This window comes from Motacilla alba, chromosome 1 (genome assembly GCF_015832195.1).
Source record: "Motacilla alba alba isolate MOTALB_02 chromosome 1, Motacilla_alba_V1.0_pri, whole genome shotgun sequence".
NCBI lineage: Eukaryota > Metazoa > Chordata > Aves > Passeriformes > Motacillidae > Motacilla > Motacilla alba.
The window spans coordinates 89,575,355-89,602,613 of NC_052016.1; the positions used below are offsets into that span (position 1 = coordinate 89,575,355).

Below are 27,259 nucleotides of genomic sequence, written 5' to 3' on the forward strand. Positions count from 1 at the left end.
CGACCAGCATCACCTTAAAGAAACAGCAAATTTCATTGCGTACCAGGCCGAACCACAGCAGCGATAACTGAGTCCTTGTGGAGCACTGGATGGAATGTTATCAGCCTTCATCACCAACAATGCTCAGTGCTGTGAAAACTGACACGCTGCTCCTCATATTCAGAAGTGGGAGACAAAATATTTTTTTGAAGATAAGGTACCAACAAGCTTAGAATCATAGAATCACAGAACAGTTTTGGTTGGAAGCTATCTAGTCCAACCCCCTGCAATGAACAGGGATGTTTTTAAACAGATCAGGTTGCTCAGAGCCCAGCCCAACCTGACCTTGAATGTTACCAGGGATAACTTAAAAAGCTTTAGTAGCTTTTGGTAGTAATTAGAGAGATCTTGTAGATGCTAATTAGAAGTCTAAATTCTGCCTATGGTGTGTTTGTAACAGCTAAATCCTATTTTTGCAGCTTTAACAAAATGAAGATAACGAAGGGCTTTTATGACAAAGGACTTAGAAAACAAGAATGATACAAGGTGAAAATTCGCACAAATTGAAACTGCTACAAATTAGGAAGTACAGGCCAGCCTATGCAAGCTGATTGGTATCTTTCAAACATGCATTTTCTCATTAATTGTTTCACTCCAGTGGTGCCACAGTTCATACTCTGGTCTTGCTCATTTCTGCACTCAGGAATGCAGACTGATGATTCAAGAACTCTGGATTGAATACTTCATTTATTTAACCTTTACAGAGCCTAGCTAGTTTCAAAAACGTAGAGTAATATCCTTGCTTTCTTTTTGTGCTCAGGAAGTTAAAGCTACGTTACTTCAGCAGATTTTTTTCAGTTATATGTCAGCCGAATTTTCATGTACAAATGTATTCCCTAAGTTGAGTGATTATAGGACTTTAAATGTCAACTCAGTATTCATAAGGAATCTTTTGTCTGCATTAAGAGCCAGCTGCTGTCAGCAATATTGGGTTACAGAGCTACAGAGCACAAGAACAGCCAGCCAAAAAAAAAAAAAAAGAAGAAATCCAAAGTCATTGCTTGATTTGATTGTTATTCACTTTTAAGTATTTTCATTCAACTCTGATTGCTGTAGAATTTGTCTGCTTTATGAGTGTCTTTAAAAGGAGACATTGATGTTTTATGCTGTCTTAAGTGCTAACAATCATCACTGCTAATGAACACAGACTCATTAATGTCTAAATCATTCACAGCACAAGGGCGTTTCTTTCCCTCTTGAGTTTGCTTTTCCTGGGACAATTAATTTTTATATTAGCTACTACATCTGTTACCAATGCCATCCATTAATTTTAGTTTATCCTTTGGATTACAACACTAGGTAGAATTTTTTCATTCCAGAGAAGAATTTTTAGACCCATCCCCCTCCCCGCCAATCCATAGAAATACACATTTTTATTTAAATTTTTTGTTTAATTCTTAAATATATAACTTACAGCTCTCTTAACTATTCCCTAAATGAAAGCTGATATTATTTTAGTGTAAATAACTTTTACTGTGAATCATGAAGGAAACAGATATACCTCTTGAGCACAGAACTATTAAAACTGACAATAATACCCAATGATATTATCAAATCAAGTGGGAACAAGTTAAAGAAGAAATTGTATCATCATACCTGTTTTTTATATTTGGATCTTATATTTTGGATCCTGAAGAACAAAGCTTTCTTTAAAAAATACTTTTTGGTGACATATTATTGTGACCATTTCAGGAAAAGCACAGCACTGCCAAAGACTTGGACTGAACCATAGCTCTAAAATTTCTAAGGAAGAAACTTCAGTGTCCTGAGAAAAATACTCTGAAAATGCATTACCAACAATTAATTATAAAATTAATAGTTTTCCTGTAGGGTTGGATGGTGCAGCAACCCTTCATCCCACATGTTATCCAGTAACTCTGGTGAAGCACTGGGATACCACCTAAACCAAACCATAAGCAAATCACATGGTTTTGTTTGGATTATCTATTGGTTATAAAATCACTATCCCTATGTTGTGAGCTTGACAATTTTATAGTTTATGGAACTAAAAGGAACGATCTGTGGAATGTTTTGTCTATCAGTCTCTTTTCCTCATATTTGGCTCTTTCTGTTCAGGTAGAAATTGTCTTCTATTGACTACTGTCCTTTTATTTCTATTTGATTTAGATTCATTGAATATTCAAAAAAAGGATGTGATAGCATTGCATTTTTGGTACCTTTCTCAATAAATAATAATTACAATCAGTACCATATTACAGCTGACAGTAACATAGCAGGAGTGTGCTAGGTTCTGAGAGTCTAAATAAACAATGCAAATAAAAAGCATGACATTTGCAAGAGTGGTGTGCTTTAGGATATGCATCACACACTGCAGCAATGCTGAACATACAGAGTTCTCTGAGCAACAGAACCAGATGAGAGTGGTTTCAAAGCGTTTTGCAGATTAGTGATTAGATACTCTGATGCCTAATAAAGTATGAGATTTTCATGTAATTGGCCATTCACTGTTCCCTCTTCACGTGAGCACTAAGCAGCAGACGGGAGCAGCAGAGGCAGTGTCACAACCAAAGAAGCTTGTGTTCCTGTTTCTGTGCCTGGGGTGAATTGACTTCATAAGAAAATGAGAAAACAGGGAGAAGATTTTTTGGCACCTGAAATATTTTCTTTCGAGGATAGCAGCACAGACTCTTTACCTCATTGAGGCCATTATCACCCTCTCTTCTCAGGCATCTCCCATACTGGAGCTTGGGCAGAGGAGTGGGCAGAGAGAGGGATACTACCATTTCTTTGTGAAAATTGGATAGAACTGGCCCATTGGTTCAGAAGTTACTATATATGAATAGACACAGACACAGGCATTCACACTTTGATTGCTCAATGTTCGTGCTTTTCAGGCACCTTGATTGAAAATGTGAAGGGGGGAAGAGAGAACAATAAAATATTCTACTTTCTATGTAAAGAGGTCTGACTCCTAAAAATCTGCAATTCCCTCAATTTTGTCTCTGATTTCTCACTTTCTGGTTAACATAAAATTCTCATGGGGAGGAAAGAAAAGAAAAAAGTAAGTCTCTGGAAAGACAGTTTTATTACACACAGCACTAAATGTATGCAGCTTCTCTCTGAATTCAAAATAAATGTCTTGCAAGTTCCATTACATATATATATATATATATATATATGTATGTGTGTTTTATGAATGTATCTCCTTTATACAACTTTTCCTCCCTCACAGGATTTCAGGTGACTGTGTTTCAAGAATCCAAGGCTTTCCTCTGGTAGAGATACCTGGCTCAGACTTCTGAGGAAATTGCTAAGTTGGAATAAAGAGCTATGACATCTGCAGAGTGGAACCATGTGAGATAAGAAAGGTAAAGTTGACAGTGGAGGTAGAATTATTGAAATTGGGTCTGTGAGTGGGTCAAAGATTCTGAAGGAAAAAATGCCAAGGTGAAAAAAAAAAGAACTCTGAAGGAAGAAGGAGGAGGTAAAAGAGAACTCATAAAGAGATGAAATCCAGATAGCATCAAGGGCCAACCTTGGTGCCTTTACCTGACTCAGGATCTTCCTGACCTGACCTCATTATTGATCCCTGGCTAACTCTCCCTGGAGTCTCTGAGTGTCAAATAGGACAGGGTGAAGACTGAGCACACTAACATTTAGCCTAGCTCTTTATTAGGTAGCTAACATCTGTACATGCCAAGCAATGAATAATTGCTATGTACTTTATAGCTGTATGTATTATGCTGTTATAGTCTCTTTGCAAATAGCTCAAGGTGTTCAAAGTGTCACAGTTACATCAACTGGATACACCAAACCCAGCCATGCTGAGTTTCTCTGGATGCCACCAAAACCCGAACAAACCAAAAGCAATTGGTGGCAGAGCTTGGACAGGGAGAGAATTTTGAGGTATAACTTCTAAGAGGAAAGGAGTTAAATGATCTGTGCTCTTCACTGCATAGTCTGGTCTTTGAAATCTGGCTGTTGAAGGGAAAGGTCTATTTGTAACTGCTCCATATGGCAATTTGTGGCTAATTAATGACCTGAAATGCAGGGCTAGAAGGTGTAACTGCAAGAAAGGGTTAACTCATCTGCAAGCAGGAATGCCAGAGACAGATGGACTTCTTGCAAGGGATAAAGGTTTTCTGAGTGATGAGTTGAGAAACAACCTCAGCATTGCCTTATAAACCACCCTGGAATAGGAATATTCAGGGGCGCAAGCTTAGGGATGACCTTTGGGCAGCAGAGCTGGGCTGGGGGACAGACCCGACCCACAGCTGGGCTGAGGTGCTACATGCAACCACTATCAGGACTAGTGCTGATGCAAGAGTTCATAAGGAATCTGCTTATGGCGCATCTATGGAGACTCCATGTAGAACTGCAGGTTCTAGTAGAACTCTGGTCAATGCATTATTCATTGACTGCTTCTCTTTCATATTTAAGCATACCTATGTGTTTAATTGAACTCTAGAGATATCATCAAAGTTCCTCAACACTGTATATATCCCATTTTCAGACTGTACCTTTTAACATTTCCTAATCATTCAGGAGCAATATGGTAGCTGATTGGTAAGCTATTTCTCCAAAATGGAAACTGTGACCTGACACTTTGGAAATTTATATGTATTTTCAATCTGCAGAAGAACTGTGGTGTATGAAGTCTCTCTCTTCCAATTGGAGACTATACTGGAAATACAGTATTCACATCAGCCCAAGACTTCTCATTGCATCCTGTGGACCAATGGCTGGGCATTTATATGGATTGCTGTATCAGTTCCTATCATGATTTCTCTATGATGTCAAACAAATAAACAGCTTTGAAAGCAAGGACTGAAACTTCCCATGGCAAATACTTCATTTGTGAATTCAGGTTAAAAAGCCATTCAAAAATCTGGGTGTTTACCAGTCCTTTTCAAAGAACAGTTTATGTTCACCCAGCTTTAGGAAGAATTCAGGATCTGTGCCAGCCTGGTTTTAGATATCTAAATTTGGAGAAAAAAAAAAAAGAATGAAGTACATTTCTTTCAGTTAATGAGATTTTTCTTTGCCCTTAACAGTGTGTTAATATCTAATTATTAAAATTATTAGAGAGATGCCACTGCCTGAAGTAAGGTGCAAATGAGACCATATGCTGAAGTCAATAAAACAGATTTTCATTTAACAGTAATTGTGAGGTAGACATATAGACAGAAAGAAATAGGAAAAAGACTAAGAGTAGAAAGGTCTATAGTCACACCCTGTTGGATCCTGCCATGAGACTTGATTGTTCCAACTTCAAAGTCTGTTGGTCAAAGTGATGGTCACTGTCTTGATCCATCAGGAGTGGGGGAAATTCACAAAACAACATCCACTGGTTTTAAATGTGTTCCTGTTCGGGTGGGAATGCCCAGGTACCTTCCCTGGGGCATGGAGGTAGGATTACTGCAATTTTACACTGAAGGGTATAATGCTGTGGATCATGGCACACTTCAAAAGTTTTTGGTGGTTTAAGACCTTACAGCTGCCTCTCAGGTCAGCACAGCTGAGTCAACAATAAACCATCAGAAGAGGCAAATACCTTCAGGCTACTTGTGAACGTCCATGAAGGAACCCGTGGGTTTCGGGCTGTAAATCCCCCCGGCTAGCTTGGGATTTAAGCCCGCACGGATCCTACATGGACGAAGTAAAGGACGAGAAGCGCTCTTTCTCCACGTGGTTCTGATGTCCTGTTTATTAGCTGGAAGGGGACATCTGCATCGTAGGGTTTCCAGGTGAAGAAGAGAGCGAACTCCAAACTCAAGGGACATTTATACCCGCGGAATGGGAGGCGGGGACGGAAGGCCACAGCCAAGGGGACACCAGTGGGGAGGGGCGAAGGGAGGGGCTTCAAGGGACAAGACCACCTTATCCGAGGGATACACCATCTGAGGAAAGGGGGGGAAACATTTGTATAACACAACACCCAGTGCAGTATCCAAATAACAATCTAGTGCATCACGACATGTCCAGATACTTCCCTGAGGGGAGTTTTCACCCCAGAGCCCTTACCTAACGGAGGACGCTGGCATGATAAAAAGCACTATCCTGTCTCATGGGATTTGGCTCTTACCAGCCTTCTCTTATCTTGTTCAATGCCCAGCTCTGGCCTCCTGTGATGAGTGTGCACTGCCCTCTGCCCCTGGGAAATTAAGAGGTTGATTGTTTGAGTCATTAACCAGTCCAGTCTCCCAGAGTTTTTCACTCAGTTTTAGGGGCTTCTAGGGGCCCCTTTTTGTATAATGGTCCATTAGTCAGAGAATCAGGCAGCCAGATGTTTCTGTACAATACAGCAGTAGCATGGTCCCCCCATGTCTGGGAAACACTCAAATCACAGACTGTAAATGTACTAAGTAGAAGATATAGAAGGGTGAAAGCTCTTTTAACTGTTCTCCCAAAACACGGATCATGCGTGATTAATAGCACCAAGGGGAGAAAATGGTATGAAGAGTGAAAGGGAATCAGATTTCACTTTTACAGATGTCTATTAAGACAGGGTTTCTACCTTTGGATTTCTAGGGCATATGCTGACCATTTTACAAAGAACAACTCCTGGGAAGAGGACCCACTTTATCTTAGAAAGTCTTCACAGGGCACTAGGCTAACAGCTGCAGTGAACTGGCTGGACACCCAAATCATTGATCTGCATGATACCCTGGAAGTGATGGAAGTTTTTGCACAAGTAACTGGAGACAGGCAGGCCTGATTTCTCTCTGCAGATCTCCAGAGGCTGTTTAGCAAATTTTATCAGCTCTGCTTTGAAGCTAGATGCACAAAATGTTGATGGGTCAACATTTAAGTTAGAAGGATATGTTGGCAAAGCTTATTTCTTCCTTGTGATCATCTTGAACCTCTCACAGTATATTCATGTATGTAAAACAGCCAGTCCAGTCTATTTGTCTTGTACACACCATTTTCAGCACAGCACATACTGCTTAATGCTGGTGCATAAACTTCTTTATTTGCATTTAACTAAGTTTCAAGTCGTCATGATAAACATATTAATTGAAATAGCTTTTATCACTCTTTCAACAGCATTTAAAACAAGACCCAGCACAGGATTCTGCAGGGTGCAATTCCACCTAAAAGGAGTAAGTGAAGGATAGAAGAGATGCTGGGGTTGGAGGCAGTTGTGGTGTGGAGGGGGAAATTAGGCTGACTAATAATGCAAAGGCTGTTCCTGCTTGAATACTGATGAGCCAAGTTATCTATGCTGGCCACCTGCCTAACTATTTATTTCCTGCCAATGTTTGATTGCCTGTGCTGATCTTCGGGGAGCTGTTATTGTGTGAATGCTGCTAAATGATTTTAATCTTTATTTTAATTCCTGTAAGCTTTTAATATAATTGTAAAAGATAATATGTGATTTGTGTGTTGTCTGATTGCTAAAACCTTTGCGCAATAATAAATGAATATTGAAATTCCCTATGGAAATTCTGGAATATAGCCAAAGGACAGATAACTGTGGGTGAAGGCTTAAGTAAACAGCAGCAAAGTCTTGCCACTGCCCTTGTGGGAGATGCACACGGTTACATCAACATAGCACTCTTTATCTCTCCTCAGCCTGTCTGTTCTCTTGGCCTCCATGCACTCATTCTGGTTTGACGTTACCTATAACTGTGTGGCCAATAGTGAACGCTTGTCTGCCCACGAGCTCAAATTCCCACAGCAGAGCTCGTGCTCAGGGGCCACAAAACCCAGCCACCTCCCCATGTTTCTTATCTACTCCTGACCATAATCCAGGGCATAGCATGTGTTTTCCACGGTCTCAAGGCTCTCCTTCATGTCAGATGCTCAACCCAGGCTCAATTCTTCATCCTTACTAGACAGAACACCTGCATAGACCTGCCACTACCCTGTCCAAAATGCTGTCCAGCTTGGTCTGGACCAAATAATATTCTCCAAAACAGTGATCAAGCACTGATAGGATGGTCTGACCAATGCTAAGGGCACAGCTTTTTATGACCAGACTATTTTAAGACATTAGAATTTTGGTGTATGAATGAGAAATAGCTGGTGGTGGTTGACAATATAGTTTGAAGAACTGGAACTGGGAACCATTTCTGTTTAGTGTAGGCAGTAGAATGCAAGAAATGCCCTGAGCTGAATCCTGGGAATTTCTTGTTTCTACTGACCAAGTAAAACTTCCACAGTCCATTTTCTGGACGGGGAGGAAGAGGTCTGTGTCTAAGGAACAGTCATGCCAGCGACTGTGTGTAGGTGTGTTAGCCTCAGGGAGTCTGTAGGTACAAATTTTGCAACACCATCACAAATTCTTGTTGTCTAGCCTTCCCATCCTCTTCTGGGATCCCCAAAAATATTCCTCAGCATTGCTAAAGATGAAGGAATAATAAAAACTGAGGGAATATAGAGTGCATATATATATATATGTGTGTGTGTGTGTGTGTGTGTGTGTGTGTGCACATTTACACATGTTCTAGCAGGTTTTGGCTACTCTGATTTGGAAATCCCCCTTCCCTCCATGCAATTCTGGAGCTCACTCACATGCTGGACAGACAATCATGCAGTTGCAGAAGTCCAGAGCAGGGTCATGACTGAGCCACAGTCCATACCTGGGCAGCAGCCAAAACATGGGCCAACGGTTCAGCACCCCGAATAAACCACAGAATTGTGTAAGTCAGACCAGAATTCATAAACAAAGACAACCCAGTACAAAGCACGTAATTCTAAAAGCATTTTGCACTGAGAGCAAATGTAAATGGAAAGGCTGAATCAGCTGTGTCTTCCAGAAACACAGGTCAGGAAGGCAGGTTATCCAAAACAAATACAGCAGAGTATTTCTCCTATACCATTACATATCAAGACCCAGGTCTCTTCCTAGTGGTAAAATGTTTCTTTATGTAGCCCAGTCACTAAAAAATGTTAAATATTTCAGTCTTAAAAATTTAAATATTATCTGTTCTCCACCTTAAATGCCTTTACTGAGTGTCTGCCAGGAATCTGTATGAGATCTGTATGCAGCAGCTGTTCTGTTCCTACAGCTCTTCATCACCAAGCATAAGAATTTAAATAATTGATACAGAAAAAAATTATTCTCAAGTTACCACATAATTCAGAGGGGGAAAAAAGAGTAAAATTGTGGGGGTTTTACTGTCTTTTATTTATTAACTTTGTTAATGTTGTTAATGCATGTGACCTCACTGCTCTGCCCTGGTTGCTACTATAACGTTTCAGGCAGTCTACTCCCAGCACCTGCTGTGTTTCAGTTACAGAGAGATGTAATCAGCAAAACTGGCTATCCTGTTTATTTCTCTTTTCTTCATACAACCATGTTCAGAGACCTGAACAATGTGATACCTATTCATATTTACTTCTGCCTTGAATAATTTATTACTCTAACAGCACTCAGAGGTTTTAGTAAAATATTTTTTAAAACCACAAAACAAAACAAAAAAAACCACTAAAAGCCAACAAACAAACACAACAAGAAAACAAAAACACAAACAAACAAAAACAACCCAACAAAAAAAAAATCCAAGATGTATGTAACTATGTTTGCTATGATTATATGTGAACATGTTTACAGGGCAGATTGAAGCATAGGAGAGGTATGAGAACTAACTTTAAACTGTATGTACAAAATTATTCCACTTTGGCAGTACACAGGTCTGACATATAAAATCTATAACACACTAATCAAAAGAGGCAAACTCAAGAGAGAAGCTGTGGGAGACCAAGAAGGAAAAAAAGCAACCACAAAAACTTAGCTGAGACTAGCCGTGTTACACATCTATTTGTCTTTTATTTGAATACAGGTATTTACGCACCGACAGGAACTCCTATCCAACTGCCTTTGACCAAACAGTTACTGCATTAACTGCAGGTGTAAGATGTGCAGGCTAAAAACATAGATTTCAGTGAATGTGTTGCCTCTGCTTGCTGCTGTTGCTGCCAAAGCAAAGTCTGCTCAGGTTGTAGCATATTAGCTGCAGGAGGAAGCTTCCATCTGCAAGAACATGGAGAAATTCTCCCTCCTTCTAGGATCTGTAGTGTTTATGTTTGTAAAGTCTATCATCACAAGAAAGTAGCTGTTACTTTAGTACCCCCAAATCAAGACTGGGCAATCAGATGAAAGTGGTTAAATTACTACAGCCTGTTTTCACTTTCATAATTGGTATAGTTATATACCACCTCAAATTGAAAACCAGCTTTTCTGTTCTTTAAGATACAGCTAGTATTTAAACATTTATACACAGCACTTAGACAGTTCTTTCCACTGCTCAGGAGACTGAACAACCTTGATGTTCATGTTCATTGTAACTCAGTTTGGTTTATGCTTTGGAATTTCTTGGTTTGCTTTGTTTTTTCCTCCAGTTTAATATGTGTAGCTTTAAAAGTCATGCTGATAAAGAGAGTTAGCTATACTAATACCTGTGGTCCTTCCTGCAAATTAAAAAAAAATCCATTAGATTTGCAACGTATATGTCACCACTTGACACTTTGACCATCCACAAGACCCCTAAAATCAGAATGGGAAATTTAGTTCAGACCTGATTCACAGAACAATGAAGGCTGGATGGCACCTCTTGAGATCATCTAGTCAAACACAGTCCAGTTGAAGGGTCAGGTAGAGCAAGTTGTAGTTGATTGCACAATGAATGTCACCAAGGATGGAGATTCTACAACACCTCTGAGTAACCTGTTCCTGTGTTTCACCACCCTTATGAATTTTCCTAGTTTTAAGCAAAAGTTCCTGTTCCATTTTCTGCCCATTGGCTGATCTTGTACCTCAGATGATGATGACAACTCTTCAAGCATTTGAACCAGCTTTCAGTCCACTTCCCTGTCCATCCATCTAGCCCATACTTCATTAGCTGTCTATGACAATATTACAGGAAAGTGTCAGAAGGCTTCCAAAGGCTGAGAAAAACATCTAGAGCTCTACTTTTCTCCATCAAGCTGGTCTTGTACTATAACAAGACACAAAACGCTGGAGAAATTATAAAAATTTAAATTAGAACCACAAGGACTTCTATAAAAAATGAAACAAAACAACCTTCTGCCTGAATCTATTTAAAAAAATTAATTTGAACTTCATAAAAGCTTTAGAAATACCATAGTTAAGTTATTCTAACTAGTACAACTCTGTACAGAACCAGACTATGTGAATTCATTCTACTCTGGGAAAGACTGAGGATAAAAGAATGGAATATGCAACCCCTCACACCATAGACACTCATTTTGTGCATAACAATCCCTTTCTTTCCCCTGGTATCTTATTTTTGGCAACTTATTATTGAAAAATGTATTTTAATTTACATACAACAGGGAGAAAAATGAACTGTGGTTTCATAGCTTTATATAGTTCCTCTACCCGTAATATTAACAGAATAATAGATCTAAATCTATTTTGTCACTAATCTAGTGACAATTACACATGCTGAAACATTCTTATTACATCAGTTTTCAAATACAATCACATATGCTGTGAACATTAATGCTTGCAGTTTGAACTTAAATTCAACTCCCTTATATGTTCTCTCAAGATAATCTTCCCCAAAATTACAAAGAAAGAAAAGCTGCCTCTGTCGAAAACATCCAAAAATAATGCTAAATATATTTTTCCTAAAAGAAAATAATTTGGAGGTTGATGCCTTTTAATTTCCTTGCCTCTAGAAAGGAACATGGAGAAACATTATACCTACAAGCTCCTTCACTGTTAGGTTTGTTTAAGTCAAACATACAGACTTCTCTCATTCCTACCCCCTCACAGCAAAAAAATAGTTCCATAAAATTTTACAGGCCCATCTACTGTTTCGTGGTGCAACAGCTGTTATCAGCTGGAGACCTTTATGCTCAGTTCAACTATGTTAAAAGGCATTTCCCTAGTCACCTTCCAACGAATTTTCTTTTAATCTTTTCATGACATTTTATAACTCCAAGTCCCTCTTTGGAAAGAATTCAAGCTGCAATTATATATAGATTGAAAAGATTAAGATTAAATGGCCTTTGATTGCATTTTAACAGAAGGAGTGACACAAAGTATTGCAAAAACCCCACAAGCAAGCTACAGAGCTTTTTAAAATCTCTCACCAGATCACTGAGATGCCATAAACAGAACAGTACATCTTACCTGATATTTAATATAGCTGAGAGATTTTGACTGATTTCACCTGTATAAGTGGATCTTCTGCTTTTCAAGGATATTAATACAGACTCTTAAAACATACAGATGTACTCTTTCAGAAACAAGTAACTGGAAATTGAGCAACAGGAACCACACAGTTTTTAAGTATTTTACCAAACAGATGTACTACAGTAAAAAGGTGACAAGCTTTTCACAATTTTTAATTTGCTTCTGGAAAGGAGTTCACATCCAAACTACAGACCCAGATGAACACAGGGGGACAAAAGAAAGGTGAGGATTTCTCTAACAGAGAGAGGCGAGGCATTCCTTCATTCATTCAAATCCCTTTTGGGTCAAGGGTTGCAACCAGGCTGCTCCATGAGGGAAAGCGTGCTGAGGGAACAGCAAGGCAGGCACAAGCAGGATCCTCACCAACAAAAAGCATGTCCCACCATCCCAGCCCCACTCAAGAAAAAGAGCAAAGCAGGCCTGGTGACAGTGACTAATACATTTTACCTATTGAGTGTATTTCAGATAATAAGGGAGCTGCTAATACACTAAGAGATATCAATACAATCCAAATTAACTAATATTTCAATACTTCCATTAAACCTTTTATATAACAATTCCCAATTCTTTTTACAGGAACTTTTGCATGAACATGACCACAAAAAGCATAGAAGAAAGTGGTCAGCTAAAAACTGACTCTGTGTGGTCTGCCTAACTTAATTTCTCTTTGATACCAATGTTGACATAACAAGAAACAAGGCCTCAACCTTTCTCTCCTCAAAGCTAATGCATGAACTATCTAACAGTAAAATAAGAAATTAAGTTTTGTGCTTTTCAAAAGTGACTGCTTACTAAAAAAAAATACCAGGCAGACTTTAAAAATAGATTTTATTTAGTAATTGGAAAAATACACATTGAACTGGATATTTGGAAATTAATCCTACAATAACTTAAGAAGCATTTTTAAAAGATGAACTGATGATTAATTGTAAAAGCCTAGTCCTGTCACAATTCACAGTTAAACTGTAACAAGCACAGGAGGTTATTACAAGTCTTAAGTCATTGATTTGCATTTCATACATATATAGGTCATTATTAATTCATTATCAACTCAATTAAAAGTTTTGGTTCTTTTGCACAAAGGCTATTTGCACAAAGAAAATGGAATCTACACAAAATCCTAAAATCAAAGTGCTTCTGAGGCTGTGTGGTGCTTAATTCTAAAACCAATGTAAGCAAATTAAAACAGTCCAGATGAAGTTTACAAATTACTGAATTCTCTAGCATAGGCAATACATACAAAACAAGTTCAGAAAAACATGAATGTGACTGCAAATCGATAGCTAAATAATAAACAGCAGAATCTCCATAAAATAATAATTGTAATTTATTATAAATTATTGTCTCCACTTTGAACAATGGAGGAAAGCATTATTAAAGCTAGAACAAACTAGCCAGTTTCAAACATATTTTATTTATGTAAAATTTTAGATCTCTCCTGAGACCTGTTTGTGGATTAAAAAGCTTAAATTATTTTATCTTGTGGTGTTTTTTTTCCCTCCAACATAGCTTATCATTCTCCTGCTTCCACAACAGTAAAATTAAAAGTCTTCCTCTGATTTCACCAATTCAGTGTTATTCTTTAGCCAGAGCCAGCTTTAAACAGGCATAAAAACACACAAAAAATTTAGGACTACCTCACAAAATCTGAGTCCAATCATGCCTTTGCTCCAATCTTAAAAACTGCTTTAAACTAAGTACTGATTTTCATTCTTTGCGACTCCTTCCTCCACTGAGTGTGTTACCCACAGCTCAGATACAATTTTAAATTTTTTCCCAAATGTTCTCCTGAGTGCTTTCATCTCTTCTACCCGTGAACAATCTTCTCCTACAACAACATGGGAGACACCCTCTTCAAGGTGAGAAACTACTTTTGCACCATAAAAACGGAGCTCCAAAGCTCTAATTGAAAGTGTAGTTCCAGGGATTTTGCTTTGGGGCTCACTAACAACAGCATAACAGTCCACATAAATAGTGCTTCCTCTGAATATACCAAGCTGACAACTGCTACACCAATAACGTTCTTCTAGCTCTGCAATCAAGTCCAGAGGCATTGCCTTATTGTCTTTCATTCTTGAGAACACTTCCTTGAGCTGCACAACATCTGTGTTTGCTGTGTAACTGTCTCCATAACAATCATACTCACGAGCAAAATGTTCTTTTGTGTCAGGAGACATGTGAATCATAAAGGCTGGTTGCCAAGGCACCAGCATTTTGGTTTGAAAACACTGAAGGAGCCACTCTGCCCTCACCACATCATATTTGTTGGAAGCAATGATGTTTTTCACTCTGACATTCTCAGCTCCCACAATGACACAGTAAGTCTCTGGCCCCGGGTTCTGTACCACACTGCCACCACATTGGGCTATTCTGCTTTCCAGCTCAGACTTTGAGTATTTTCCCATTCCCGTCATAACACAAAACTCAACATCCTCAAATACATTTGAAACCTTGCTCACACTAGAAAGATCAGGAGCTTTAAATTGCTCCGCTATTCCAATTACCTTCCTCACCTTTGAAACAGTTTTCCTTTTTTTCTCATGTGGCTCATCATACTCATCTATATGAAGGTGCTTAGATGCCAGCTTCCCTTGTGCTTTGCTTCTGAGGTCTTCTAGCATGTCTGAAGTCATGCACTCATACCATTCTTTGTCTTCCCTTATCTTCTCAATTCGGGGGAATCTCAAAGTACAGTCAGTTTTATACATATCACTGTCAACAATCTCAGCTGCCTTGATCTGAACTATGACAGAGTTGCAAGGTTCAATGTACATTTCAGGTTTTTCAGCTCCACACAAAATGTTACCAGGGGGGTCCTTCCTATGGTAGGGCTTCCAGTGTTTAGCCAGTTTCAAGCCTAGGTCATACAGCTCTTTCATAGTATAGCCAGAGCCAACACGACAAATGGAGTGGAAAATGGTCGGTTTTTCATTCGGAGGGGGTGTCTCTGCAACAGCACATAGAAAATGAGACATCATTCCACCACGAGACCCCTTCCCCCAGTAACCACCAACAATTAAAAGGTCCAGCTCATCCATCAGTCCACTGACATATTCTGGCTTGATTTTTAACCAGCCTTCCCCACGTTTGTCAGGCTTGTAGGTGGACATGGGATCTTTCACCATAATTCCTTCCTCTCTGTTATCTATTGCTTCATTTAAAGCATCAATTACTTCTTTTCTTGTTCTGGCACTTCTCTTATGGACAACATGTATCCTGCCCTTTACCGGGGTAAATACACTACTTAAGATTTCATATCTTTTGCTTAGTACTTCATGCCCCAACTTCTGATCATTAACCATCAATACATCAAATACACAGAAGCAGGTCTGCAGATCAGAGTCCTCCACCATTCTTTTTATGTCAAATTTGTTTCCTTTTTGCATAAAGGTTTGTGCCTTAGGATTGTAAGCCATCATTTCACCATCAAGAATGCAATTTTGTATATTGCTCTTAAATACATTATGGATAAATGGCGTTAATGAACCTTCAAGGGGTGAAGCACCAAACTGCTGAGTATAGTCAAACCCATTTCGGGAAAAATACTTGTACACATCCCCATCTTTGTGCATCTGCATACGTTCACCATCCAGCTTGGTTTCTATGTAAAATGTCTGGTTACTCATTTGTTTCTCAATTTGCTGGACATCTGCAATAGCAGCAAGCATTGGTTTAAAGGCAGAAAACAACATGATAGAAACATCACTAAGTGAGACAGAGGGATCATGCAGTTGTCTGCAAACTTTTTCCAAATCAGTAGTAACATTGTGCAATTCAGCAGCATCAGGATGAAAAATTGAAAATATAGTTTGTTGACTAACACCAAGCTTTAGATCCTTTATAATCATTCGGATAAGCCATTTTTGTTCCAGTGCTGTGCTCTGGGTAATTAACTGAAGAAGACTTTTCTTTAACTGACCCTTGTTTTTAGCAGCATTATTATTAGCAATTGCATCTAAATGTTCATTGACTTGTTCTATTGTCAGTCTGCCTTGTTTTGGGCTCCTAGGTTTTAGCACAAAGTATGCGATCATTGCAAAATCTCCAGCATCTCCACGTGAGCCCGTAGGCGTTCTGTAATTTAAAAGCTTTGCAGCATCTTTTCCATCTTTTGGTAAACTAAGCAGTTCAATATAGAGCTTTGCAAGCATAGTTTCTTTAATTCCATATGCCATCCTTTCTCTTTCCAGCTGTGGGAGAATAAGCCGCATTGCTGGGTAAAAGGAATCTGTGACATCTTTCTCTTTCTGATGAAGTGCATCATGGAATTTCCTCCAGGAATCCAGAAAATCCTTGAAATACTTGGTTTTCTCTGGACGGGATTTGGACTTCTGTATTCGCTCCAGAGTAGAACAGAGATCTGCAAAAGGCACGTGAGAGGCCACCGTTTTTTTAGGAGGAGGCTGTGGAACAGGGGCAGAAGCCATCAGTCTGTTTTTCTGGGAACAAAACAAAATTATATATTTATAACAAAACAGCAGGTCTAACCCCCCCCCCCCCCCCATATCTAATTAGGATTTCTGTTTTTTCTCATTTTTCTACCTAAGATCTAACCACCATCTTAAAGGTCTCCAGCTGATTCCTCATTTAACAGGGTCACACTCAGCAGCGAGGCTGCGACACTGGAACACCGGCATCACTTAGACATTGGTCTGCACGGCAGGAGCAGGCACCGCACTCCCCTCCCGCTGCTGCCCAGGCGGGAGCTTTCAGTGCTCGGTGACCGATTTCCTCCTCCGCCTTCCCCGAGAACGCAGCCTGCCCCCGACACAACCCGCCTCGGCCTCTGTCCCCGGCTGCTCCGGGCGGGCGGAGGGCCGGCGTGCAGCGGGGCCGGAGAGCGGCCGCACCGGCGCGCCCCACATCGCCCAGCACGGCGCTGCCATGGCCACGGCGCGGGGGGAGCGGGCACCGGGGCACCGCCCGCTCCGCACGGGACCACACAGCCGGGGGCACGGAGCGGCCACCCAGGGCAGACTCACGGGGAGCCGCGGCTACCTGCGGAGCAGGGGTGACAACCGGCTTCCTACCGCCCCGGAAGAGGAGGGCCAGCCCCGTGACGCCGCGCTCCTCCCCCGGGCCGGGGCGGGGAACGGTGGCGGAGCCCGGGGCGGGGAGAGGCGGGGAGACGAGGGAGAACGGCCGAGCCGTGCCCTGGAAGCGGAACCGCGGCTGCGGTGACTTCCTGCCTCGGGAGGAAAAAGCGGTGGTTGAAGTTGCGCGTCGGGGTCTGCGCTGGCCCGAGGCACCGGCGGCGGCCGCCCGGGAGGATGCGGCGGGTGGGTCTGGCGGGCCTCGGGCCGGCCGCGGAGCGGGACGGGGGCGGTCCCGGCCCCTGAGGCCGCGCCGGGCCGAGGGGAGCGGGGGCGGCCGGCGCCTTTGGGGTCCGGTTTGGGGTCTCGCCGGGGCTAAACGCGGCTCTTCCCTGGGGCGGCGGCAGGCGGGACATTGCCCCGGGCGGTGTGCGGCTCCTGTGCCCGCACAGCGGGACGTGGCTGCCGAAAAGAGCTGCTCCCGTGACAGTGCCGGTAAAAGTTCCTGCAGGTGCCTCCCTGCGAAGCCCCGGAGACCTTAAGCTTCTTGGCAGCAAGGTCTCGCTCCAGTGTTTGGTTTGTCTCTGCTGCCAGATGGAACAATTCCTGCAAGTGGGTGCTGTAGTGTTCTAAATGGGCCAAGAGATTGTTTTGAAAAGGCTGAGCTGGGTGTTTCTCGTCAGTCAAAAAGGAAGTAATTTAACAAGCTTCGAAATCGCTATGTTTTAACAGCCTAAGTGCCTAGAAAGTTTAGGGTACATGTTAAGGTATAGCCAATCTTGGTTTGTTGTTTAGGTTTGTTTTGGGTTTTTTTTCCCACAGGGTCATCGTGATTCGAGGCATTGAATCACGATGATACTTTGTCTCATTTGTCATTTGGGAGGAGAAGTATCACGCGAGTTACGGGGAAAGCGTTTTCAGTTATCAGTCTGTGCAACTTGGTGCAGAGCTGGGGATGTTGGCTGCTTGGAATAAGCAGGACAAGTGACTCGATTTTAAAGCTAGAGCCATGAAATGTGGGACGCTTAAATTATTCTCACTGTACTTTTTGCTTTGTTAGGAGTCACTACTTTGTTGTTGTTTTCCTCTTTTTTTTTTTTCCCTTCTTTTTTAATGAGTGTTCCTGTAGGATTTTAGTACTAAGAAAGTGTATTTTTCTGGTCCTTACTAAGCTTGTAGATTTCCTTCCAGATCAGCTCCTGCTCTGAAACTAAGTTCTTATAGTTGAGGACCTAATATTTCTACTTCCAGAGGTCTTCTGAATAAATATGAGTAAATGTAATGCTTGTGCAAATCTTGTCTGTATCTGGAGGAGGTAGAGTCTAGGAAAAGGAAGTGGAGACAAACCGATGTCGTTAGCTATTTGTTAAGGAATATATTTGATTTTGGTTTTTTGTGTTGAAATCCAAAGGATTGCAGTGAGTGTTAAGACTTAATTTTTTTTTAAAGCTCTTCAATGAGGAAGCAGCCATTAAACACCTGATTGTGCTTCTTAGCACAAACTTTAAAGCTACTTATGCACTAAAAATTAGTTTTAAGGAGAGAATGTAATGTTTCTTTTTAAGCACTCTGTAGAGATGCCATGTTATTGTTATGATTATATATGTACATTATTACTATATTTCAGTATTATCATATACTGTGTGTTGTATACATAGTCCAGGACATTTCACTGTGATTCTTGAACTTCATTATAAGATGTTTTCAAGTTCATCAAATGTTTCAAACAAGCATTCAGCTTGATAGGAGGAGCATGAGATGCACAGTTTCATTAGTGAAGCAGCTGTAATTTTTAGGGGGTTTGGCTCTTATCACTTCTTAATCTTCTTTCAAGTAGCAAGATAAACAGTAAATTACATGTGTAATCCAAAACAATTTTACTCAAAATTCATAAATGGAATTGTTTTTCAGGCAGAGATGAAGCCTGGGAAATCATCACATCTAAAGGTAAATGTTTTATGATATGATTAGTGTATGAAAATAATACTGTTTAATATTAAAAATTTAGACAAAGGCAAAACAACAGAACCTGTGGCCGATACAAGAGTAATTTCAGCTGCCATTCAAAATGAATGAAAAATTGTTCCCTTTAAATACTTTAAATATAAAGTATTATCCCTTTAAGTATTTTAAATATACTCCTGTATATTTTAAATATACTCACCTTTATGATGCACATTATCAGAAGGACAAGAGGAAAAATTTGTTTTAAATGACATTATTCTTATTTACCTAGCCTTTTACATAGTTCAAATAATCAATGATTATGAAATACTGTGAACGCTGTAAAATGGGATGGGACTCCTTGTTATAGGAAAATCTTGTTTTCCAAGTTACAGCAATTATGTGAAACTCAGTGCTGTAATACAATATTTCTTCCAAAAATATTTTTTTTTTTTTTTTAGTGAAGCAAGAGTGCCCTCCAAGAACTTAAAGGGGTGAATGCTTCTTGATATAACATCAGACAGTTATGGGGCAAGTCCATGACTTGTTGTTTTAGTCTAGGAGCAGAAGCAGTCTAGAGAGAGGATCAGGTTTGTCCAGGTTGGGTGGGTTGGTGTGTCTGCTCTGTTTCTCAAGTTGACCACATCAGATACCAAAACACTGTTACATCAGTCTGATACACTGTTCTCCCAATCTCACGCCATTTCCAGATTATTCTGGCCCCCTATTAGTCATAAAATTCGAGATGCAAGAGAAATGCAACACATGCTGTTTGTAATTCATGACATAGTATTTGCATCATAAGATGTTATATTGTAAACTGCTTGGAAGGTTTATAACTTCTCATCCAGCACACCAGGAGTGGGAAATAAAGACCAAAAAGAGAATTGTGTGTGTGTCTGTTGTCTTGAAGTATGTTGAACAGTTTCAAATCTCAGTGCTTCAAAAAGTGCTGACCTTACTGCTCACTGAATATTACTACATTAGCTTGCCCTTTTTATTTCTGTCCTTCAAAGGGAAATTTTGTTCTGTTTGTTTCATCTTCTGCTTTCCAAGATAGTGTTTGGAAGGTCTGTTGCTCTGTAGAAAGTGTGGGTTGTAGCTTTATTGAAAATGAGATTATATTGATTTGGCATAGAGTCTCTTCTAGGCTTGTTTGAGAAACCATCCTTTTCTGCTCTAGTGATCTTTTAATTGGTATTGAAAGGTGGGGAGGAACCTAGGAAAAAAAATTTATCTTAGTTTCCTAACTAACAAGTCTTGCAACAAGATGTGAAGTCCTGGCAGGAAATGAATGGAACCAGTGAAGTTTCACACAGCTGGGAAAAAAAACTTTAGTAGTAATGTAATTGTTCAATAAGGCAGAGAAATCAGCTTCATTTAAGTATGTAGTGAGCATGAAACATTTGTGGCTGTGTAGTTTGCTCTTCCTGTTAACTACTTATTGTGTGTTAAGCTTTAGTTGCAGGATGTACTAGCTTTCCAATTCCAGTAGCTAAATATTTGTGTATACCTACATATATATATATATACCTATATCTATATATCAGAAGTAATCACACAGCAGCATTATCTCAGTAGTATAATATTTTGATAATATTATCCTGCTGAAATAAAAATAGAAGTGGTGCCCTTCTAATGAAACTAACATGGCTTATAAAATCAGCTGTGAGTATCAATCTCCAAATAATAATCCTTAGTGTATGTGGGATAGCGATTGCAAAACTTCATCACTTGAAGTGAGATTTTTATTAATTCTTTGTCTCTTAGTAGTGTTGTTTAACAGTGGGTCTCTTACTCTTGTGAATATCTTGTGAAATATATATATATATTTCTCGAGAAAACAATTTTTGGAGTTTCTTTCATTTTGAAAGAAAGTCAGCAAAATGTTGAATAGTGTAGGTGAGGAGAGTGGCTTCACTGTCTCATTATCAATGTTCTTATAGTCTTGAAATGTAATGCAGGAAATGTTTGTTAACTTCTTTAGAAAGTTATCTTAGAAATTGAAGTAGCTACTTTATATGTCTTCTAATAATTGTGAGGTTTTTTCCAAGGAAAATGGATCACAAGAATTAAATTTTCTTATATACAGTATTTGTGCATACTTGGATATGGATAATAAACGTAAAATTATAAATAATATAAGAGAACAAAGTTGAGATTAACCGCTCTTTTAGACTACTTTGTATTTCACCAGTTTTATGTATTTGGAGTAGATACACTATATAAAAGCTTAATATCACAATGGGTTTGGTTAATATGTGAATTTTAAGATGTGGCATATTTATTTTTATTTCTGATTTATTTCTAATTTTTGCCTAAAGTAGAGATGGCAGGTTTTCCTGGTCAGATTGGGTGCTTATATCTGTGGAATTCAAAGGCTGTAGCTGCAGAGGCAAGCCTAACAAGGCTTGTCTTTTATCACTCAAGCCTAACAAGATGGCTGGTATAAAATGCTTGGTTGCATCTCTGCATGTCAAACTCCTTTGGAGTTTGAGTTCAGATTATTGCCGTGCTATATCATTTTAGGAGATGATAACTTTGTGTCAAAAGCGTACGTATTATATGCTCTAAAGCTTAGTGTTCTCAAACAAGTGAGTTTGTGTTGTCCCTTCCAGGTAGTGTTTATTATTTATTCTTTATTGTTTATTATTTATTATTCAAATCACTGGTGACTAAATGGTTACTGTAGTTTCTGTGTAGGTTTGGCATATGTTTCCATGTGAACCAGGAGTGAATACTGCGAGATCTTGTATGGATGCTGGGAGACATAACTTTTGGTTGGAAAGAAGGTTTAATCTATTGTCATTAACAAAGCTCTCCTCATTTTATGCTGTGTTGTGTGTTTTTGTCATGAGTCTGTTCTCATGTTTGGTATTTTCAGAAGTGCATTTCATTGATCAGAGAATAATGTAGTTAATGAACTGTTTTCAGTGGTCTTGCATGATGATAAAATTTTCCATTCAGCTAAGACTTAATGCAGATAGTGGAAAATGATTGTTATTAATCAGAAGCAATAAAAATATAGCAAAAAAAAGCTGTCATAAATGTAACTACAATGTGGTATCTTAGTGTAGAGGAGTCTCTCTCTTCTGAGCAGTTCAGGCGTTGCTCTGTAACCAGAGTTGACTGAGATGCTGAATGACAGCCACTAACCCATAGCAGTGCTGGCATGTGTGGTGAGCCTCCGCTGGCTGCAGAGTGACGTGCACAGGCATACTGCATGCTACTTAGCAACTTAGAAATAAAAGCTATTTTTGTTTGTGTTCTCTGAATTCTAGAGTTACTTTCATGAGCAGCTTTGACAAGCTGGTGATACAGTCTGTATGGTTGTTCTCTTGCTTAGTAGGAAAGTCTGAGGGAAAGCAGAAGTTACTGTGATCTCAGTCAGCCTATCTTCTAATGCTGTTAATGGACTGCCTGCAGAAATACTGTGAATGGGATTTTGAAGAGTTCTAAAGCCTTTCCTTATGATAGTATTTCTGCTTGTTTTACAGAGTCAGATGGTTTCCAAAAGTTCAAAGGGAGCTTGCCACCAAATTTTATGTTAATACTCCAATACATTGACTTGCCGTTAATCTTCTGCAAGTACAAATGCTTAAATTGCTACCTTTTTCCTGTATTTATATGTATACATTTGGATTCTTTTGCAGGATTTACTTGGAGTAAAAGATCACTGACTTCTACAATGGAAAAATCATGGATGCTTTGGACCTTTGTTAAAAGATGGCTACTAGCTTTGGCTTCCTGGTCTTGGAGTCTGTGCCGTATTTGTCTTTTGCCCTTGATAGTGACTTTTCACTTGTACGGAGGCATTATACTCCTTATATTAATATTTGTATCAATAGCGGGTATATTATATAAATTCCAGGATGTTCTGCTTTACTTTCCTGAGCAGCCCTCTTCATCACGCCTTTATGTTCCTATGCCTACTGGTATACCACATGAAAACATCTTCATCAAAACCAAAGATGGAGTTCTTCTCAATCTTATTCTGCTGAGATACACAGGGGACAATGCAGCGTATTCTCCAACCATCATTTACTTTCACGGGAACGCAGGCAACATTGGTCACAGGTTGCCAAATGCTTTGTTAATGCTGGTAAACCTGAAAGTAAACTTAATTCTGGTCGATTATAGAGGGTATGGCAAAAGCGAAGGAGAAGCAAGCGAAGAAGGCTTGTACTTAGATTCTGAGGCTGTCTTAGACTATGTGATGACTCGGTCTGATCTTGATAAAACAAAAATTTTTCTTTTTGGCCGTTCCTTGGGGGGAGCAGTAGCTATTCACTTAGCTTCTGAAAATTCCCATAGGATTTCTGCCATCGTGGTGGAGAACACCTTTCTTAGCATCCCATACATGGCCAGCACTTTGTTCTCTTTCTTTCCGATGAGGTATCTTCCGCTGTGGTGCTACAAAAATAAATTTCTATCCTACAGAAAAATCTCTCAGTGCAGAATGCCTTCTCTCTTCATCTCTGGGTTGTCTGACCAGTTAATTCCACCAGTTATGATGAAGCAACTTTACGAATTATCCCCAGCTCGGACTAAGAGATTGGCGATATTTCCTGATGGAACTCACAATGACACTTGGCAGTGCCAGGGTTATTTCACTGCACTTGAACAGTTCATCAAAGAAGTAATAAAGAGTCACTCCCCTGAAGAAATGGTGAAAACGTCATCTAACGTAACAATAATATAATTGATATTCTTCTTTGGGGTGGAGTGGGGCAAGTACCTGCACCGTACCTTGATTTGTGATAAGTGGTAAAAGAATGTCTGTTTTTAAATGTATGTCATGTCTGTACTTGCCTAAAGAGTGAAATTAAACTTGGAAAGGTCTGATATTTTATTAAGGTGTTCCAGATAACTTTTACATTTGCAGCATTGTAAATGAACCATTTTATGTCTTTCTCATAATTTTTTGGTATCTCTGTCCATATATTCCACTTGTTTGATATGTACAACAGATGCTATTAAAGAAACTTGCTACAAAAGTAGTACAGAATGTATTTAGAAAACGGGAGGCTCTTTGGTATTCACTGCTGTATGTGTGAGCTTTTTGGACAGCCATGGTTAGCACAATGATTACTTGCTTCTCTTAGAGTTTATTTAAAGTGTGCCATGCATGAGATTAATGTTTTATTTCTTGAAATTTTATATTATGCAAAGTGGGAAGACTTTAATGCGCTAAATAATATAAAATAACGTAAATGGTAGAGTATACGTGCAGGTATACTATCCTGGGTTATTACTGGTTTCTATGGTTATGCAAACTTATATATGTCAAACTGCAGTTGAAGATGAAAAGATACTTTCCATATTTTCATTTGCTGTTTGTATTATAATAGTGCACAGAAGGATGTATGTGCCCAACATCGTGACTTCAAGATTTTACCCAGGCCATTTCTGTATAGGGAATAGGAGTAACTTTTTCTGAAAGAGATCAGTGCAATCTAAGCTCCTTTCTGCCTCAAGCTCTCCACACTAATGCACAGGGAAACTATTTGTTAGTACTAGTCCGCTTGTGCATTTGAGGTGATAATTCTTAAGGCAAAATGGGTGGTCATACAAGGTAAAAGTAGGTTTTTGTGTTCAGACTTTTATGCTGGTGTAGTTACACGTTTGTGCTCTTTATTTATACCTCCTAAAGAAACAAATTCAAATAATTACCAGTGATCACATGATTAGAGATAAATGTGTACATTTGCTACAGTAAGGTTAATGAAAATGAGCAGATAGTCTAGATGGTCCTGTCATTGAGGGAAGGAAGGCTCTGCAGACACTGATTGACTGGAGCTACAAGCCAAGGCCAATGGCACAAGGTTCAGCAAGATGAGAGACTGGGTCCTGCCCTTGAGTCACAATGCCAAGCAGCACTACAGGCTGGGGGAAGAGTGGCTTGAGAGCTGCTCAGCAGAAAAGAGACTTGGAGATGCTGGTCAACAACTGCCTGGATGTAAGCCTGCAGTGTGTCCAAGCGGTCAAGAAGGCCAATGGCATCTTGGCCTGTATCAAAAATAGTGTGGCCAGAAGGATCAGGGCAGTGATCCCTGTACTTGGCACTGGTGAGGCCACACCTCAAGTCCTGTGCTCAGTTCTGGGCCCTTCACTACGAGAAAGACATTGAGGGGCTGGAGCAAGTCCAGAGATGAGTAACAGAGCTGGGAAGGGTCTGGAGCACAAGTTCTGTGAGGAGCAGCTGAGGGATATGGTGGCGTGTTGTTGAAAGAAAAGGTGGCTCAGGGGAGACTTTATTACTCTACAACCATTTGAAAGAAGGCTGTAGGAAAGTGAGAGTCAGCCTCTTCTGCCATGTTTCAAGTACAAGGAAATGGCCTTGCATCAAAGTAGGTTCAAATTAGATATTATAAAACAAATTTCACTGAAAGAGTGGTTGGCCATTGGACTAAGTTGCCCAGGCAGGTAGTGGAATCACCAGCTCTGGAATCATTTAAGTCATTTGGATGTGGTTTGGGGATATGGTTCGGGGATATGGTTTAGGGGTGATTTATGGTTGTGTTAGGTTGATGATTGTACTAGATAACCTTGAAAGTCTCTTCCAACCTTGATGATTCTGTGATCAAAGAGATGCAGTTAGCTTAGTCTTTAATGGAGTGTGGGAACTGTTTAGATCTCTTCTGCAGGTTTAATTACTCATCTGCTGCAGCTGAGTTTGCCTCTTCAAAATACTTAATTTTAAAAGAAAGAACAAATTGGAAAATCTTCCACACAATCTTTAAAGTTGCCCTTTGGATTCAAATTTTTAAGTAAACTTTTCTGCCATGTTGTCCTGATTCAGAAAAGCATCTCAGCACACACTTAAAATCTGTTTCCTGAGAGACAGTCACATTTTAAGCTTGTGCTTAAGTTGTCTGGTTGAATAAAACTGCTTTCCTGAACTGGTGCCTTAATGGTTATGCCTCCTAATGGAATTATAGTTTTTATGTACAGGTGGGTAATAGTTGTCAGCAGTTTGTAGACAGGATGATTCATCTTTTCATAAATGTGATTTTTAAATTTTTTTTTTTAATTCACATACCAGAAGTTGCTGCTTTCTCTCGTAAGTATCTTTTGTGATACTATTATTAAGGTTTTCATAGAGTTGATTGAAGAAACCTACACATCTTTGTGGATTTATAGACATAAAAACATAGAGCATACTTTTCAATCTGAGTGAAACCAAAACTATCTTTTCAGCCTTACAGTGGTGATATTTTTTTTTTAATTTTGGGGAGAGGAGTACTTGGGCAAGGTATGTTGGAGAAGTTTGACTGGGGGCTGGGAGATGAGGCTGTGTTTGTATAGCAGAAAGGAGTTGATAGATGTCACATTGCCTTTCTCTGATGTACTCTACAGTGAGATATAAGCTGCTTGCATGGATTGTTTCATCTGCTGCACATTGCTTTAGAATAGAGATGGAGGGAGAGAAGGAAAATTAGCAGTCAAGTACTGCTTTTCTAAAATTCAGTTGATGAAGCCAAAAGAGTAGATTAATTGTTGGAGACAGAATGAAGAGAAAGTAATTGTTTCAGAAGTTGTCATATCTTGCCGTTAAATACCAGTGTGCGTTGGAGGGGCAGGGGAGGGGAGAGTGTTCACAAAGCATCAATATCTAAAGTAACATGGCATTTAACCCCACTTGCCACCAATCAAAACAAAACTCAACCCCAGAATACCCTCAGTATTATGTGGTACTTGTATGCAAATGAGGTATTCCTATTTGAGCACACAGTTTCTGAGATAAAGTCAAATGTGTAGTGTTAGATTATGGCAATCTGAAACTCTTCAAAGTGGGCTGTATCTAAACATTGCTTTTTATTATCAAGCCATATATATTTTCACTATATTGTCTGCAGGACATAAATATGAAATTTTGCAGGTATTGTGTGTGAGTTGACACAATTGTCATATATGCATCCTTTACATTTGTGTGGTTTCTTCCACCTTCCACATATGCACAGTTTTGTTTCTCACTATATGGGTTGGCCACATACACTTGTGAGTGAATGTTATTATGCTATTTTTCATTGCATTGGTTATGAAGGCCACTGAAGGAAAACAGGAGGAAAGTGATGTTTTTATGCAAGTATTCCACTGCTCTGTATACAAC

At 39.6% G+C, this 27,259-nt stretch overlaps 2 protein-coding genes across 8 annotated transcripts; one reads left to right on the plus strand and one right to left on the minus strand.

The window, feature by feature from the left end:
• Positions 1-12,983: 12,983 nt before the first annotated feature.
• Positions 12,984-17,289, minus strand: LIG4 (DNA ligase 4). 5 transcript variants are annotated; one of them, XM_038142726.1, is made up of 2 exons: positions 17,152-17,289; positions 12,984-16,529 (listed from the first exon to the last, which is right to left on the minus strand). In XM_038142726.1, the coding sequence occupies exon 2, from the start codon at positions 16,378-16,380 to the stop codon at positions 13,858-13,860; it is 2,523 nt and encodes an 840-aa protein (XP_037998654.1). In that variant the 5' UTR covers positions 16,381-16,529; positions 17,152-17,289; the 3' UTR covers positions 12,984-13,857. The 5 variants fall into 5 exon arrangements, with proteins under 5 accessions (XP_037998654.1, XP_037998624.1, XP_037998646.1 ...); XM_038142696.1 differs by having other exon boundaries at positions 12,984-16,608; positions 17,152-17,245; XM_038142718.1 differs by lacking the exon at positions 17,152-17,289 and adding an exon at positions 16,724-17,041.
• Positions 17,290-17,316: 27 nt separating this feature from the next.
• Positions 17,317-27,259, plus strand: ABHD13 (abhydrolase domain containing 13). Of its 3 annotated transcripts, none has more exons than XM_038142739.1 (3): positions 17,317-17,448; positions 19,114-19,149; positions 22,800-27,259. In XM_038142739.1, exon 3 carries the CDS (start codon positions 22,835-22,837, stop codon positions 23,846-23,848), a length of 1,014 nt encoding a protein of 337 aa, XP_037998667.1. In that variant the 5' UTR covers positions 17,317-17,448; positions 19,114-19,149; positions 22,800-22,834; the 3' UTR covers positions 23,849-27,259. The 3 variants fall into 3 exon arrangements, with proteins under 3 accessions (XP_037998667.1, XP_037998678.1, XP_037998689.1); XM_038142761.1 differs by having other exon boundaries at positions 17,340-17,448; positions 19,118-19,149; XM_038142750.1 differs by lacking the exon at positions 19,114-19,149.